Genomic DNA, 17,350 nt, shown 5'->3' with positions numbered 1-17,350 from the left:
CTGCCCTTTGGTTCCAGGAATGGGGAATGACAAGCTGGTTGGAAAGTTCTTGGTAGAAATGCTCGTGTTAAAATAAAGAGAAAGGGAGAGAGAGAGGTGATGCCAATAGGAGAGGGAAACAAATATTTCTCGTAATGAGAAAAATATCTGTGGAGCAAAGCAAAAGGCTTTCAAATGGCCCAAAGAAGATAAACTATTAATAAGAAAGAAGAAGAGTGTCCAAAGCAAAGCAAACTTGATGTGATTTTTACCTTGCCTGAACTTGCTCCACGCGGGGGACTTGCGTTCACTTGCAAAAGCAAACATGCCAGAGGGGGGCTGGCCAAAAGCACTGGCTTCTGCTGAAAACGGATTGAAAAGAGAACAAAGAAAATGTAACTAAAGTTAACTGGAAGCTGCTTATCTCTAATGTGGCTAAGACAGAGAAAGCTTGTCTCCCGGAGAGAAGAAAAATCTAGTTATGCAACAGTGAGATACAGCTCTTCGTTTTAGTTTTTCATTTGCAAAATTAACATGCACTATTAAGTCAGCCCTGCCTCTGAATCAGGAGCCACCGGTAATTTTCCTGTCCTCTGATTCCCGTGTTTTCCCATGGGTAGGTGAAAAGCATGTTGACAATACAAGACCTTCTCTGAATACTTTTGGCCTGTGCTGGTTATAAATATAAATCGTGTTTCATGACCTCAGACTTTATTTTTAGGGCTCGTCAGCCTAGGAGGTGCTCGGTTTCACTTTCTTCAGCTGTTGGACACCACTCGCCTACAGATTAACCGGCACGAGATTGCTCGCAGGAGCAACCTCTGATTTCAAGAGCATTGCTAATGTGACAGCATTTACAGAATAAATTTACGGAGTTTACAGAGTTTATGAAGTAATGAGCTGCTGAGTGGGGTTTTGTTTTCAGTGCTTTCACAGGCAACATGCAGGCTGCTCTGCAAAATGAAAAACCAGGTTTTTAGTCAGAGTATCAGAGCATGCAAGCCTTGCACATGCATAACAACAACAAAATGTTTCTGTAGGTTATTTTGCACTCATAAAATAAATAAGTAAATAAATAAAAAAAAAAAAAACTTCAAGAGTCCTGTCCAAAAAAAACACAAAAGTCTGCCTTACAATTACAGCACAGGAGTCACTGAGACTCTGTTCGTGTTCACTTTGTTGCTTTTAGGGATACAGTGGCATAAATCTGCAGTATCCTGGCGTGGCGCAGCCCTGCAGACATGCAGTCACTTGTTTTTGTTGTGCTGCACCAGCGGGGGTCTGACTCGGAGTCTGGCAACGAATAATATTTGGACAAATGAAAGCTCAGCCTCTAATCACCATCTATTAGACCTATCTAGAAGTGTGTATGTGTGTATATACAGGTGTTTATAAAATATATTTGCCATACAGAATGCTAAGATATGAAAAGCAGTCATCCAGATTAGCTTACTATTAGCTCTTCCCAAAAAATGTGCATGACATGCTGTGGACATGCTCTATAATAAGCCACGGAGATTCTAGAATATAACAAGGTTAAATTAATTTAAAATTTCCTCCCAGTTAGCCTTTTCCTACTGCTTATTATCAAAATGCTTGAAAGTTTCTCACTCACTCAGCTCCTTGTTTCCTTATTACTTTAGGCTGTGACTCGGCACAGAACCTGACATCCCAGAAAGCCACAGATGCAGTGGACAAGATCTTTAAGACCCTCAGGGATATTTCAAGAGCTCGAATGCACATGAAACAGTTTAATTCCATACATAACCCAGGCAGCAACACCCACCAGGCAAGTGGATCTTCTTTTCTGCGTCTATGTTGTTTCTCTAGCATGCTGTTAACATTACAGCTTCACAAACATCACTAGCTTGGCTGATGTTCTAAACCCATATGGGTTCTGCCCATGTGGAGCATATTTAAGTAGAGATTTTGTAATTGACTTCACCATCGAGAGCTTCCTCGAGTCCTTCATTCAAATTCAGGCATATCCATGGCCACGTCAATAAAGAATTGTCTGATGAAGAAATTTGTGAAAGGCAAGACAAGGTCACAGTGGTGCAGGACTAAGACCCATCAGAACTGATCCAAGCAGGATGCCTGCATCAAACAGCAGCTATATTTTTGTGTATTTTCTCTCCCATATCTGTGATTTGTGAATCCCAGTCCCATTTGTGAATAGGTGAAAAATGCAGCTTTTGTTTATAAAAAGTGAACACATGACCTCCTATATTACTGTAGGTCATCAGGACTCATTTACAGTGGTTTTATCTCTCCCCATACCCCCTGAGGTGCTTAACTTTTTCAGTTAAAAATTGAGAGTTTTACAGTGGAAAGCACATACAGCAACATAGAGAGAGACTGTAAAACTTTATTCCAGTGTTAAGCCAGAAAAAAAGTCCTTCCAAACTCATAAGTATGCTGCAGACCAGCAAGGGGACGTGCTCCAAATTAAGCATTGCTTTATAACAAGAGGAATCGGGAGTACTGCAAAACGTCACTGGAAAGCTAAGGTGGAGGAAACCTGTTCCTGAGGTCTCCCGGCACTTATGACCAGTCTGGTGGCTGAAATGGGGAAAACGGTTAAGCATTTAATACAGGTCAGTGTGGAGGCAGTCAGATGATAAGAAAACGTTCTCTACAAGTTTCCTGAAGTGTAATTAGCATCAGTATGTTCTTTGGATGCAACCCAGGTTGTTTGCTTAGGGCTGAGTGCTGGAACACAGCAAGAGGTGCATTAACAGCTTGCAGCCCCCAGTCTGGCTACATAGTGGGTTTAATCATCTTGAATTGGACCAAACCTCTGCTGAGGGCACTTTAGGAGTCTTAGAGTAGCATAAATATGCAGGCAGTACTTTTTTTTTTTTTTTTTTTTTTTTTTTCTGCCATACCTTTCTACACCGCAGTTTGGCTCATCTGAAAGTACTGCCTTTGCCATGACCATACACAGTCCCACCCCTGCACAGTACTACAGGAATGGCTTTAGCCTACAGATGCTTTTGTGCTTCAGCTGTTAGGAGCTGGGAAGCCTCCATATATTAAGTCTCAAAACAGCTTTCTGTGCATACATGGAAGTGGATAGCCTCTTAGACTGTACAAGAGGAGAGTATTTATTTTGCTCTTTCGCTTTCTTTTTCTTTCTTTCTTTCTTTCTTTCTTTCTTTCTTTCTTTCTTTCTTTCTTTCTTTCTTTCTTTCTTTCTTTTTTTCTTTCTCTCTTTCTCTCTTTCTCTCTCTTTCTCTCTCTTTCTCTCTCTTTCTCTCTCTTTCTCTTTCTCTTTCTCTCTTTCTCTCTTTCTCTCTTTCTTTCTCTCTTTCTTTTCTTTCCCTCCCTTCCTTCCTTCCTTCCTTCCTTCCTTCCTCCCTCCCTCCCTCCCTCCCTCCCTCCCTCCCTTCCTTCCTTCCTTCCTTCCTTCCTTCCTTCCCTCCTTCCTTCCTTCCTTCCTTCCTCTTCCTGTAATCATGTCTAAGGTGCATCATAGCCAGACTTAACATTTTGATAGATAAATGTCAAATCAGAAAAGATCTTGAAAAGTCTTGAAACTATGAAATTTTAAAAAGGTAGGTGTCCTTGATGCATTTAGTATCTGTGTAGCCAAATCAGATAATTTTGAAGGGGACTAAGTTTTGATGCTGAAACTTCAGACATGCAAAATCATAGCACATTTTTAACATCTTGCCTTTTCAGTACATAGTTATGACTGAAGTCAGATAATATTTATCCTTTAATTTTGTACAGCAAGGCTCTCTGTTTAACTATGGTTTGATCTTTGTTCCAAGTATTTTATTTGTAATGTCTTTCTGTTCCTCATCTATGAAGATACTAAACAGATCTTTATACATAGGACTTCATGCCTGCATGTATATTTTCAAACAGTTGTTTATTGCATGACTAGATTTGACACAAAACTTGGCATGTTCTACTGAAGGATACTGCAGCTAATGTCTGCTGTAATTTGCTTTGTTGGCTCAATTAAAAAATATGCACATGTGTTGGAGGAAGAAATAGATGAGTTGTATAAATCTTTGTTGACAGGATCATATTCAAAAAGTATAAGCTTTGTTTCTCACTGCAGACTGTTGGATGAAAAGCATCTCTTAAATTACTTCAGAAAATTTATTTTCAAGTTGCATAACCAAGTGGCTTGCTTTTTTATTTTCCATCCATTTTTATGTTTATCTTGCACGATGTCTCTTGTAGATATCCTCTCTACAAAATGAATGACGTTACACTTGATTCCCTTAAGAAATCCAGGGATGATGCATACCTGGACTAGTCCCAAAGGAAAACAAACATACTAATTTGAAAGCTGCTAATTTTCTAAGGCTGTTTTGCTTCCTGAAACTGTTGTGGTTCCGTTGCAGCTTTGGCAAGGTTATAAAAGCAGCAAAACAAAACTCCATCTGCAAACCGAGTAAGGCTGAATTTTCATTAAAGAGTATCTTTCCCAAGTCCCTAAAATTCTTATCTTAGAAAGCTTTACAAGGTGTCAGAATGGTGCAGACCTTGGTAAAGGAATGCTGAAATTTCTAGACTACTAATCCATTTTAAGCGTGGGTCTGTGGACCCTCAGAAACGTTGCATGGTCAGTGCTCAGTTTGGTCTGAGCTGAAATGGGAGTCCCAGCTCACTTGATGTGTAAATGTCTGGGTGGCTCCGAAAACCCCACTCCTTTCGATGTGCATCTCCACACAGGATGGGTGACTGACCTCCAGTTTTTCTGGATGGTGCAGGATATGTCTGTGGCATGGCATGTGGATATTTGGGGTGTCGTCACCCATTAATATTGAATGCCATTTTGCTTGACTCAAATGACTTAATAAATTCTCTCCTTATAGCTCTCAACTCTCCCGGTTCTGATGTGATCACCCTCTTCTCTCCTCCTTAATTATACATTCTTTTCTTACTTCATTGGTCTGTTGTCAGATCCAGACTCCCCACACAAAGCTGCTGGGCCCTTTGCTAAAAAGCCCTTAAGAGCCTTCCAGGATGCAAATCCTGAGTGCCTTTACATGCCCCGCTCTTCCTGGTCATTAACATCTCTGATATTAGTGGGGTTTGGCCTGTTTTTCTCAAGGCTTTTGACAGGTGCAGGTATTATGTAGAGTGAGCTGGCTGCAGAAGCTGAAGGACTAGTAGGACTCCTTAGTTCTGTGCTTCCACGAGGGACAAAGAGGTGGGTTGGCTCTTCACAGCCCTTTTCAATGATGTCATGACACCTGTGGGGAGGCAGGAGCTGTCAGTGAGCAACCTTTCCTAAACATCCCTACTAATGTGTTTGTAGAGTCATTCCAAAGAAAATGAGACCTTCTGGGTGTGTGATGGGCAATAGCGTCATCCCTGCTGGTGTCCCCTCTTCTACTACACCAAAAAACACCTAGAGAAACCAGAAGCCTGCCTTCACTCCTTACCTCTCCTTACTCATCTGATACACACAGGGCAGAGAAAATATTGGGCTGTCTTCCTGTCTTTTCAGTTCGGTGCTATGCTGCTGCACACCATTTGTTGTCAACATTACAAACACCATTGCTGCTTCTGCATTTTTTATATGTCTGTCAGTGATTTCCTTTCTGGAATAAGTATTTCTGATTCCTTTAATGGAAATAAAAGGTTTAGAAGAGCAGTTGCACCAAGTGTAAACAGCCTTACTCACAGTGTGTTGTTCTTTTTTTGCGCAGGCTTCTTACAAACCACTGCTGAAACAGGTGGTGGAGGAGATCTGTAATCCTGATCGACCTGATCCTGTTGATATCGAGCATATGTCATCAGGCCTCACTGATCTCCTTAAAACTGGATTCAGCATGTTCATGAAGGTAAATAAGGCTTCCCAAGCTCATCTGTACGATTTTCCCAAGGTTATAGCATCACATGGCTGTAGCTGACTTTATGTGTTTGCTTTTGTTCTGAGTTAAGTCCCTACAAAGGGGCTGGGAATAGCTTGAGGCAGCACATTGTGGGTACAGAATAAATGGGTGCCACCACCTGAAGAATGGAGCAGACTGGACACCTAAGAGTGATACTAGACACCTAAATAAGGATGATAAGTCTGGGAGGAGTCAATGGGGCTTCAACAACAGGATGTCCTACCTCACATAGCTTTTGGAGCTCTTCAGAGACATCAGCAAGCAATCTGATAACCGAGTGGCAGGTCATATAACCTCTGTGGGTTACCAAAAGGAATTCCACAAGGCATCTCATCAAGGAATGTTATGGACAATGGGCAGCACTGAGATAGGAGAGAAGTAAGAATAAACAGTCAGGTCTCACAGGGGAAGAAGGCTGTCCAAGGAGCTCCGTATTCAGTGCTTTTTCTATAACCTTACAAGGTTCAACTTGCAGTGGGGAGGAAGACTGATAAGTCAGAAAGTCCGGAGAGGCTGTGAATTCTCCATCTTTATGATTTTAGAAGCTTGATTGGCTGTACAAAGCCCTGAGCAACATGATATAATGTTGAGATTTGCCCTGCTTCGTGCAGGGAGGTGGATTTGATGAACTACAAAGATTGTTTCCAACCTCAGCTGGACTGTGATTCTATAATTGAAAAGAAAAACAAAAAAAACATTTTCCTATTGTGTAAATACCTGCTAGTCCTTTCATGCATCTAAAGACAGGTGACAAAAGTGATTTTTATTTTTGTGATGGTACTATTCTAGAACCCATTATGAAGGTAATGTAATTTTTCTGTTATTACAAGGCCAGCTAGTCTTGAAGACAAGATCAGATAGGTCTAAATACAGTGCCTGTTTTCAGAAACTTGTGCCTACTGCTGAAAAGGATTTTCAAAGTGTACTTAGCAGGGTTACTAAATGGAAATTCTCAGCTCTTCAGAGCTTATGATAAAGCCCTGAGACAAAAGAGGATAGCTATAGAAATAGTGACCCAGTGTTGTTTCTCTTCATGTATCAGTATTGAAAAAAATCATGCTGCTGCTCCAAAAATAGGAGAAGAAACAGATGTTCCACCATCAAATAGACTAAACAAGGTGGTGCACACACCAGTGATTTTTTAAATGATTGGGTTTATTTACCAGTAACTCTCACAATTGTATTTTTTTAAGCAAGAACGCAAGAACATAGCTTATCCTTTTTTTACCAAAAAAAAAAAAAAAAAGGGGGGGCAAGAAGCAAACTTCATAAAGTCTAAATATGTCTAAATATTTATATGGAGACATTGACAGCTTTGGCTAGTTGGCTAGTTTTAGGTCCTAATCACAGAGTTTCCTCCTGGACCGTTGGTTGCTGTACTAACATAGCCGAAAAGAGCAGAGCTTGCAGAAGGCGAGGATTAACCGAAATCCGAACAGGTGGGGGAGTACAGGGAAACAGTGGGAGAGGATCAGTCAGCGTGACCGCCAGCGTCTCTATTTCTGTGAACTGCATGATGTCAGAAGAGGAAGAGGAGGAGGAGGAAGCCTTGTGGAGGTTTGCGGTGAGCTTCCCACAAGCCAGAGCAGAGTACATGAAAAAAATGCAACATCTATTCCTGAAAATTTAGCAAGTGGTTGAGGGGGGTGATATAATCTTAAAATGCTTTTTCTGCAGGAAAAGGTTGACTTTTCTATACAGATTGAGATGTAGATAAGCTGACAACTCCAGCTCTCTTCCCCAACTCTTTCTGGTGACATGGTAAAATACTGGATGCCGTTGTGATGTGCATCTGCCCGTATCTGCCAGAACAAGGGCTTTGTACCAATGGTTGCATGACCCAGGCAGCTGTCCACTGAAACAGATTTGAGCTCAAAGTTCAGGCATCCTCCATCTTTTCCCTCTCTCCTGTCTTCCCAGTCCTGTTTGCCAGATGACAAGTTCTTTGGTCTTTATGACTCATATGAGTGTTTCCTGCTGGTCTTCCTGTGCTTATAACTTGTTTTTGTTGTGCCAGTTTAGACATTTTATGTTTACTGTTAGAGTCATTCAGCAACACCTAGTACCTCAAGTACCTGCACCTCTGCTAGTAAGAAAAATACCCTGTTGTAAGGAATGTATAACAGATGACCAAGTGAACCTCATGTTGGATGAATATTTCATGCATATCATCACTTACCTCACAAATGTGTCTGTGCTGGTTCATTTAGTTAGTAGCTTGGCTTGTTGACAAGTGCTCGATTAATACACGAATGAGTTTCAGACCAGGCTGTATTTCTGACACAAGAGGAACTACTCCACTTACTGCACCACCAGCACTGTAATTATTTAATTAGCTTCCTTGCATGTATATTTCTTCCTCAATGCCTGAATATAAGTGCCAGCTCAAATAAAGATGCCTTGGTAAGCATTCTTCCTTTGGGCCCTTTGCTTTGATGTGATGGGGTTGTTCCCGACAGGCCATGCACTGGCCTCTTCTCTGCTGTGCCAGTCATGCAAGCAGCCCTTACACCAACAGACCTTTCCTCCTGACCTGCCTGCTCAATGGTGTGTAAAAGGTTTTACAAACCTTCTCCCATGGTGATTACAGAGTCTGGGAGAGCAAAGCCAGGAGCACGGCATCAGTTGACCAAATTTTGAGTGTATCTCCTTATACATCCTCATCACAGGTAGAGGCTTTCAGGGTTTTGCTCGTCTTACTTAGTCATTCTCATTGATAATGGTACCCTTTTTTTTAATGCATGGCATTTTGAACCAAAAGTGAATTTCACTTGGGGATTTTTACAAAACTCAGATTTTACAGTAAACGAGATTCAGGGGCCTCAGAAATGTCCAGGAACAAACTAGCTTTAGAAGGACTGCAGAAGGTGCATGTTGCTTTTGTCGCAGTCCATTCCAGCTCTTCTTCTGCATCATAGAAGTGAGTTGTGTTTGGCTACACGGAGCCAGTTCCTTCAAAAGAAAGCCTTGGGTGGTTGTATTATCAAACAAAAAAATCTTGGCAGAAACTTACATTCTTAAGACAGCCAAATATTTTGTACCCAAAGTATTGTCCTCCTTCAAAACACTTGTGCATAGCATAACGAAATTACAGATTCCAAAACCCTTTTCATTGCAATTTTAATTTAATTTAGAGTTTGCATGCCTAATAGTATTTTTAATATGCATTTCTGGAATTTGTGGTTTGAACTTCGGTCTTCTGAAAAATAATAAGTTTTATATAGGCACCATGTGTTTGGATCTCGGTTTATTTTGACTGAAGGAAATGATTTGTCAAGACATTTTCTCTCAATATTGCCACGAAAGCTTGTGTTTTCTCACTAATGTACTTGTGCTGGGTGTCCTTTCAGTGTGTCCAGTGTTATACATGTTTGCTTATGACAAGTTTGTTGTCACCAGGGAAGTTACTAAGAAAGAGAGGCTTTGTTTAATAGCAAGCTCATGAAGTTCAAGCTCTTCACTTGGATTTTTCAGGATCTTCATGAAACGGAGTGGAGCAGTTTGCTCTGGCAACAGTGTTAAGAAGAACCAAGAGCCATGAAAAGGAGTAGAGCTAGAATAAAGCTAGTAATTCCTGTCTTACCTTGAAGGGCAGTAGCAGAGCATTTTGTTTTGTCAACTTCTATCTTCACCATCTTTGTGAGCAGTTATTTCTTTAGCCATGTGTCACTGCTTACAGCAATTAGGGCATGAAATACTCTAATATTTTAGCAAGTAACAGTTCTACCTGACCTGTTTTGTAAGTAGATATTTAGGTCTTATTTAACCTCCTCATGGTATCTGTAATAAGAGTGGACTTCTTTTCGCTTGAGACTGACACTATGTTATATGCAGATAGTAGTAATCTCATGGGAAAGTAGTTAAAGAGTCCTTGTAAGGTCCAGTATATTGATTTAATTGGTCTCTTGGTGTAAATGGACAATTGCTCAAAATAGCACAAGAATTGCAGGACACCTTGCTGAATGTATATGCCATCTGTGACATCGGCTGAATGCAGATGGCTGGCAAAGTGGGTGCAATTAAGAGAATAAACACCCAGTACACAGATAGTCAGCTCACTGATACATCTATCTTAATTTTTTTTGGACTGGTTTCAAACTCCTGAGGAGTTCAAGAGCTCCCTGCCTGGGGAGCAGCATTTAACAGGGAGCACAGTGTCTCCAAAGGCCAGCTAGCCTGGAGAGGGAGAGGGTGCAAACCCCCCGTGCTTGCTTCGAAGGGAGAAGTCTCCTCTGAAGGTTTGCAGTCAGGAAGCATGACAGAGCTGCAGGACAGAAAACTTCCCAGAGACTACAGGGCAGCCACAATACAGCTCAGAAGAGCTATTCCCCGAGGAGCTTCAGCCCCAGGGATCAAAGGTAGCTGCCCCGGTGGTGAAAGCAAAGGATCTGCACTCTGCCCCAGCAGGGCTGATTGCCACTTCCATTCCGTCAATGAATGCTGCCCAAAACCTACGCGTTTGGAAGGGGAGGGGGCGGGGAGTCTAAAAAAGAGCAAATGAAACTGTTCTCACTGTCACTTTTCAGAGCCAAACATTTTGAGTGTTTCATACTCAAAGGCATGCGGTGTTGTAACGAGAGCAGTTGCCCGGGCTCCGCTGACATCCCATCCAGAGGCTCAGCAAGGAGCGGAGCAAGGCACCATCAGGGTCGTGTGTTTATTCAGGAAAGAAAGAGTGTTAGGAAACAGCAAAGTTTCCTAGCCACTCTCCTTAACCACTTTGAGAAGTGGGTAAGAGGCAGCTGATGTAAAGCAACACATTCACATTTAAAATTAAAATTTGGCTTTATGAAGTCTTAAGGGCTGAAATGAATGTTTGTACCATTTTAATGATAATTGCGAAGAAATGAAACAAGTATTTTTTATAACTTTAAGCTAGAGTTTCTCTAAATGAGTTACAACCCAGTCACAGAAGTAATGAAAACTTTGAAGTGAAACAAGCTAGAAACTGATTTTATGCTATAATGAACATGACTTATTTTCCTTGGATGAACTGTAAAGGATTATTCACTGGACTGGTGAAAACACATTATTTATGATTCTTTCCATTGCTGACATAAGGCAGGGATTCTGGTGCAATCAGGCTGGACTCCTTGCTTCTACCAGGTAGTAATTTACCCCCAATTCCTTAAAGCCTTGTGTGCATCTGTATGCAAACTGTGCACCTATGCAAATACTCTCCTCCCACACTGGGAATGGAAGGAAAGAAATTAAGAAAGGGTGGAGGGAGAAGCCCTCAGGCCTCATGAGAAACTCCTCTAGATTTCAGTGGAAGCCACGAAGACTCACATCCCTGGAAATAGTTCATTATTTTTTAACTGGTCATCATTCCCACTGATTTCCCATTCAGCTGCTATGGAAACCAGCATTCCATGAATATTTCTGTCTGAACTTCCTCGTTAGTCTTCCTCCGGCAGCTCTGAGAGCCTGATCGTGGACTGAGCAACTACAGTTAATGCTTTCTTTCATTTTGCAGGTGAATCGCCCTCACCCTGGGGATCACCCTCTCCTGATCATCTTTATGGTTGGTGGAGTGACGGTCTCCGAGGTCAAAATGGTGAAGGATCTGGTAGCCACACGCAAACCTGGTACCCAGGTAGAAACAGCTCAAAGTGTTCCTATCTGAACAAAGATTAAGGAAATTCATGAGATAATGTTGGCAATAGCACTGGTACCATACCTAGACTAAGTCACAGCCACAGATACAGGAATGGCATTAGGATTTTGCGGTGAAACATCTGTAAGTAACAAGTGTTCAAGGTCCAGGGATCTGGTTTTTTGCATATTAAAGTCACCACTGAAAGCTTAAATTCAGGCTGGAGACTTCTAAACAGACTGGCAATCTTCTGAAGGAGCTTTTTCATGTCTCCAAAGATTCATATATTGTAATTCTTCATAAACAGAAACATTCGCTGTATAAAAGGCTACAGGCTCTCTGGCAGCGTGTCTACGGGGCACAGTGCAGGGATGCTCAGAAAGAGCCTGCCAAGGGCCTGCTTACCATCTAATGACCTGTCAGTGGTGATCCTCCAGACAAGTTAATTAGCATTGCAGAGGAGCAAGATAAATTAGCCTGGCTAGAGCAGTAGTGGTCGGGTACCTCTGAGTGTTGGACATACCACACCACTCAACTACACCAAGGAGCAGGGCTGTCTTTATAAACCATCTCAGATAAAGTCAGAAAGTGTTGTGAATGGTGGCTGAAAGTGAAAAGGAGCTGGACCTAAGGGTCTACACGTCAAAATGCGATTTGACAGAACTGAAGTTCATCTGTCAGAATGAAAAAAATAAAATAGTTTAGCACAGGAGTTAGGGCAGAATTGTCCAGCAAACTGTGCCTCTGAACCTTCACAAGACTTTGGCTGCCTCGAACAGCACCTCTGCTAGATGCCTTGGGTGGCCAGAAGCAGGTGATGTAGAGAAGGCCCTACGTGTCTGCTGCTCTTGGATGTGCTGCTGGACGCCTGGAGGGATGATGGCTCCTGTGGTGAAGCTTCAATAGCATCTATGCATCTGGTCTTTGCCTCTCCCACTCTGTCATCTCCGTAGAGTAGAGAGGGAGAGGAGAAGGATGGATGTGCTCCAGTGGTGCTTAAGATGTTAAGATCACTGTTAACTGGGGAGGAGTGTGTAAAAGAGCAGTCAGTATCTGCTGAGCAGTGCAGATACATGGAGTAATCCAAAATCTGCAGAGAGATGCAAGGAGTGCTGCAGATCCAGCGGCATCATAAACACCAGTCTAGTTTCCAAGATGGCTTGTAAACATCTTGTATGCAGTTCCTAGGGAATGAAACTTTGATTAGTGAGAGATTAGCAAAACAGAGCGATCCAAAGGCTGCGCAGCCCCTGGCTTTGACATGTGCTTCCCATGTCTCAGCTGTCTTTGCAAGGCAGTCTCAACCAGTATTGTATAAGACTGAGTACCATTTTTCACGATGTTTTTTCACCTGATAACACATTTCTTCCCATTTAGCCTATTGCTAATCTCCTCAAAAGAGTGAATAAAATTCTTCCCTCCCTTGAATGGGGATTGAATTGTGACACACTGATGGACAAGTTAATCCACATCCTAAATGCATTAATATACCCTGAAAGATCAACGTAGGGTTAACAAGCTGGTGGAGAACTATGCAGCAAGACTTTTGGGGAGCTTTCTGGACGGAATTGAGGCTTGACAGTGGTGACATGGGATCTGGTGTTGCTTTGCTTTGGCTTAACCCTGGTGACAGGTCACTCTTTGAGGCAGATTCCTAAAGAATTTCAGGCTTTTATTGCATCGTGCCCTTTGTCCAAATGTGCTGTGTTAGAGGTGAAAGGACTTCAGGGGACAGCCAGGAGGAGGAAGGAAAAGAAGAAAAGAAACAGTTGTGGAAGTCTCTCGTATAGAAAAGTTTATGAGTTTGCTGGATTTACCTGGATTTCTGCACTACAGCTGTGAATGTGTGCCACCTGTTTGGGATTATTCTCTTTTCAAAAACCCAGGCATTTGTCTAACTTGAGCCAGCGTTTAACAGAGCTTTTTTGTGGCGTTCAGGCAATCAGCTTCAGACATCAGGGCAAGGGGGGAGCATTGGCCTCACAAGTCTGTTCCATTCAGACAAAGCACTGACATTTATACTAATTATTGGCTCTGGGAGAAATGGAGAGACGTGTGGGTGCAAAAATAAAGAACTGAGCAAAGTAACAGAAAAACTGGCAGGATGCACTGGTTACTTCAGCAGTTCTTTGGAGTTGAAGCAAATGACATTTAAATGTGGAGTAGGAGACACGTTTCCATCCAGAGAACTGTTCTGCATCTGAATATGAATGACAAATTTATTTCTCATGAAGAAGCACAAAAGAAAATAGCATTTTCTATGCACCATTTGTTTGCATGTGGTGCTGAATAGCCTCCCTAACCTACTGAGAAGTATCCTACCCTAAAAGGAAAAGCTTATCTTTTCCTCCCCTTTAATCAAGAGAGTGAAAAAGAGCGTGGTGTTTTACCCTCCCAACATGCACAAGCATGTATGCATGTGGCTGAGGCATGCAGACAGATAAATCTGTGCAGATTCACCATCAGATGTCAGCTGCAGTCTCCCCTTTGCTTATGGGAGCTGCCCATCGCAGGGCAGGGGGTCAGGCCATGATTTCCTGGCTCCTCTACCTTGGCTGTCAGCCGGAGAGGTATCCCTTCACATAAAGCATCAAGGGCAGGCACACTGTACTGAACGAGAAGGTCTGCAAAGGAAACACACTTTCCTGAAGAGACCTGCCTGGAGAAGAGACAAAATTTCATATCTGGGCATATTGGGACCTCAAGAAGAACTTGCTTGTATCTGACCATAGGTATTGTTGACATTTGGCTTATGGAACACAAAAAAAAAAAAAAAGGGTAATGTGTCCCCTCATGTCCTTCAGAATTAAACTGCATTATAACAAGAAGAGCACATACCGTGCTCCACTCTGATGTGTGCACAAAATAAGCAAGACAGCGTCAGCCTTTGGCACCCACAAATTACAGAGACAGCTTTTCAGCCATTGTAAAGAGAAGAGATAATCAGTGTCAGTTTGCTGCAGGTTGTGTGGGAGGATAAGGGAAGGGGAGAAGTGAGGGGGAGTCTATCATCAGTGCAGATGGGATCTGTAGTAATCTAACTCCAGATTCCTTTCATCATTTGAAGTGAAAAGATGAAAGAAAGAAAAACAAGAAGTTGAAATGTGGTACTACCAAATTCTAAACTGCACTTGTGTTCCAATTCTTTCTTCCAAATCCCCTGCTATGTTACGCTGTATAGACTACACATTTGGGCAGTATGATGAAAAGCAGGAAGATTTGATAACTACTACAGGAGACAGGCACGCACACAGTCAAGGTTGGTGATGCCTGTGCTTCCTCTCCTTGGATTTGCACTGAAGAAGCAAATTCATTTTCAAGTGAGCTGGTAAGATAAACCTGCTCCCATGTCCCTGCATGGATAACTAGCCATTAGTCCTGATCCTGCAAATGCCACTGAACTGGGGCTAAGAGCTGTGTCCTTTGACCCTGAGTTAATTCCAAGAGTGTACGTGCTCCCTCCTTGCTTGATAGCTCTGCCCTGCAGAGAAGCCTTCACGCTAGGCACCTGCATATTGGATTTCACTCGGGAGAAATAGCCAGGGCGTGCCTCTACCAACATGTGTTGTAGTGAGAGACAGTTTCACTCATCAGACCCATCTCGGATTAGTGACTCGACCAAACAAAAGCAATAGCATCCCAACAGCATCCAGGGTCGAGCATTGGTTTAGAAGAGTGTGTCCTGTCCACAGGGACGTTTCTGAACACAGTCTGTAGCTCCCCCAGTAGCCACAGCAGACCAGCAGCACTTCTGTAGTGCTTGCTTTACCTTAAACAGAGGAAACAGCTGCCACTCAAAGGTGCCTGTTGGCAAAACCCTGCGCTACAGGAGAGGAAACTGCTGGCTGATCATCTGGTGCCTCACAGCAAACACAATGGCAGTCACAACAAATCGCTGGGCAGGCTGCGGGTAGGAATGACTCAAAGCATACATTCATTAGGAGTACAATGCCACCACTCATTACGCTCCCTAAGTGATTTAACTGCGGTTATTAGCAGGCGGCTTCGCTGGGCAAGCTGCATTGCCCTGTCAGTAAACACCAGGGACGCACAGCGGGCCTAGCGCTGCGTAAGGCCAGCAGCTCACGCTCACGTCTCATTAGTGCTGCCACCAGTCCCCTTAACTCTGACTTCTTGTTTCTTTTCACCCTTCTTTCAGGTACTTGTGCTCTCCACGGCACTCCTGACACCACTCGATGCTGTCGAGCTGTTGTTCACCACAGACCATCCCCAGCCTGACACCGATATCTGACGGGGGAGGATTTGTGGAGAAGATGAGCGACTGCCTTGGCTGGAAGCATCGAATCCCTGGTCTGTCACTGTTCTCAGTAGCCTTCCAAAAAAACAACATGGTCCCTGCTGCAGTACCTGGCTGCAAGGGAACCTGTGCAGCTCCCATGGGGCTCTTTAAAAATAGTCCATTTGTCCAGTGAGTAACTCTCCGCTCCTTAAGGATCATACAGGGGGGTGCTGAATCATCCCCCACCGCTCTGCCCAGGCGAGGATGATTGCTTGTAATAATTCCCTGGAGAAGGAGTAGCTGAGGACCAGGTGGGGCTGAAATGTGTGCTCCCTCAGCAGTACTTCTCCCTGCAAGTAATCCTGATGGTTTCCTGGGGGTTGCTTCTGGTGGCAAGTGCTGCTGAGGGAAGAAAAGGCCAGTAAATCCACCTCTCCGTTGTGCTGCCTTGCAAAAGATGTGTGCCTTACACAGCATGAACAGCCCCTGCTCTTATTTCGTCCAGAAAGAGGCCATGGAGTGCAGCCCCAGTTTAGCCAGCAGAGCAGCTCCCAGTCGGGTGATGCTCTCCCAGCCAAACTGGTGGAAACAGAGCAAGAGAGCAGCAGAACGGAGGGCTGAGTTACGCAGCTGCTTCCCTCGCACATTCCCATTTCCTGCTCTAGTTTACCCACCCACAGTCCCGGGAGAAAAGACTGGTTCTGGAGGCACACTGCTCTGTAGTTTAACACAGGAGGACATATGGGCTGTGACGGGTTGATGTTAACCCTGGAAGAATCTTCCTCTCACATTCAGTTAAAAGGAAAAGAAAATTGTGTTCCCATTTTCAGGAGGCCACAGTGACAGATTCTTGAGCTGGATTTCTGAACAGCATGATTAGAGAACAGCTTTTATTTTTCATTTGTGATCATAAAAGAGCTGCTATCAAATTCAGTTATGTACTTTTTCTTCATAAAAATTTGTTATAAACTGGGATAAGAAAGCAACAGCCAGTAGAGATGGTGATTGTGTATAGCACAAGGACTTCCAAATTGCGACACAAAATGGTGGAGCTACAAAGCCACATCCTCTTGGGTCATCTGCGGGAGGCTAAGGCTACGGCTTGCACTAAGAATGGGAATGTGAAATCCTATGTGGAGTTCGCTCTAACGTTGCATTCTTTCTGATGCCAAAAGAGTAGATTAAATAGGAAGTAGCTTTTTAACCTTTGCTCAGTAGCTAGCTTAAGTTCTCTAAAATGTTTATAATGATCTTCAGAAAAGGCTGCATTTTGATTTAAATTCACTTTTGAGTGACTAGAAGGAAACAAAGGACCAATTATAAAGCATGGACAATGGTGCCTCTATGAAGGAGATTTATAAGAAAGGCTATAGAATGGAACTTTGTGCTATAAAAAATTAGAAACATTGTGCGATTGCAATGTTAAAAGCTCAAGACGTATTTTGAGCAGAGCAATTCAAAAGCAAACAGCCTGTCTCTGTTTCTTTTCTCTTTCCCTCTATACCATTTAATCTTAGAAGACAGATGTTTTGTAAATTATGTAATCAATAAAGCAATGCTCTTACAGTGCATAAGCTCATTCCTCATCTCTTTCCCTCCTAGGACACAAGGCTGTGCATGCCAGGACTGCATATTCATGCAACTTTTTTTTTTTTCTGCACTATTTGCTTGCCC

General features: G+C 42.9%; 1 protein-coding gene across 1 annotated transcript in view; it reads left to right on the top strand.

The window, feature by feature from the left end:
• The window catches only part of SCFD2 (sec1 family domain containing 2), a 189,727-nt gene extending 172,477 nt beyond the window's left edge, over nucleotides 1–17,250 (top strand). The window contains exons 6-9 of the mRNA XM_068680329.1: nucleotides 1,623–1,768; nucleotides 5,655–5,789; nucleotides 11,317–11,436; nucleotides 15,596–17,250. Coding sequence (XP_068536430.1) covers nucleotides 1,623–1,768; nucleotides 5,655–5,789; nucleotides 11,317–11,436; nucleotides 15,596–15,688 — 494 coding nt within the window. The 3' untranslated portion in view covers nucleotides 15,689–17,250. The remainder of the gene's footprint in view (nucleotides 1–1,622; nucleotides 1,769–5,654; nucleotides 5,790–11,316; nucleotides 11,437–15,595) is intronic.
• Nucleotides 17,251–17,350: the final 100 nt, after the last annotated feature.

Source organism: Anas acuta, chromosome 4 (assembly GCF_963932015.1).
Source record: "Anas acuta chromosome 4, bAnaAcu1.1, whole genome shotgun sequence".
Lineage (NCBI taxonomy): Eukaryota > Metazoa > Chordata > Aves > Anseriformes > Anatidae > Anas > Anas acuta.
Note: the sequence above shows the minus strand (reverse complement) of the source record. Positions and strands in the feature narration are given on the sequence as shown.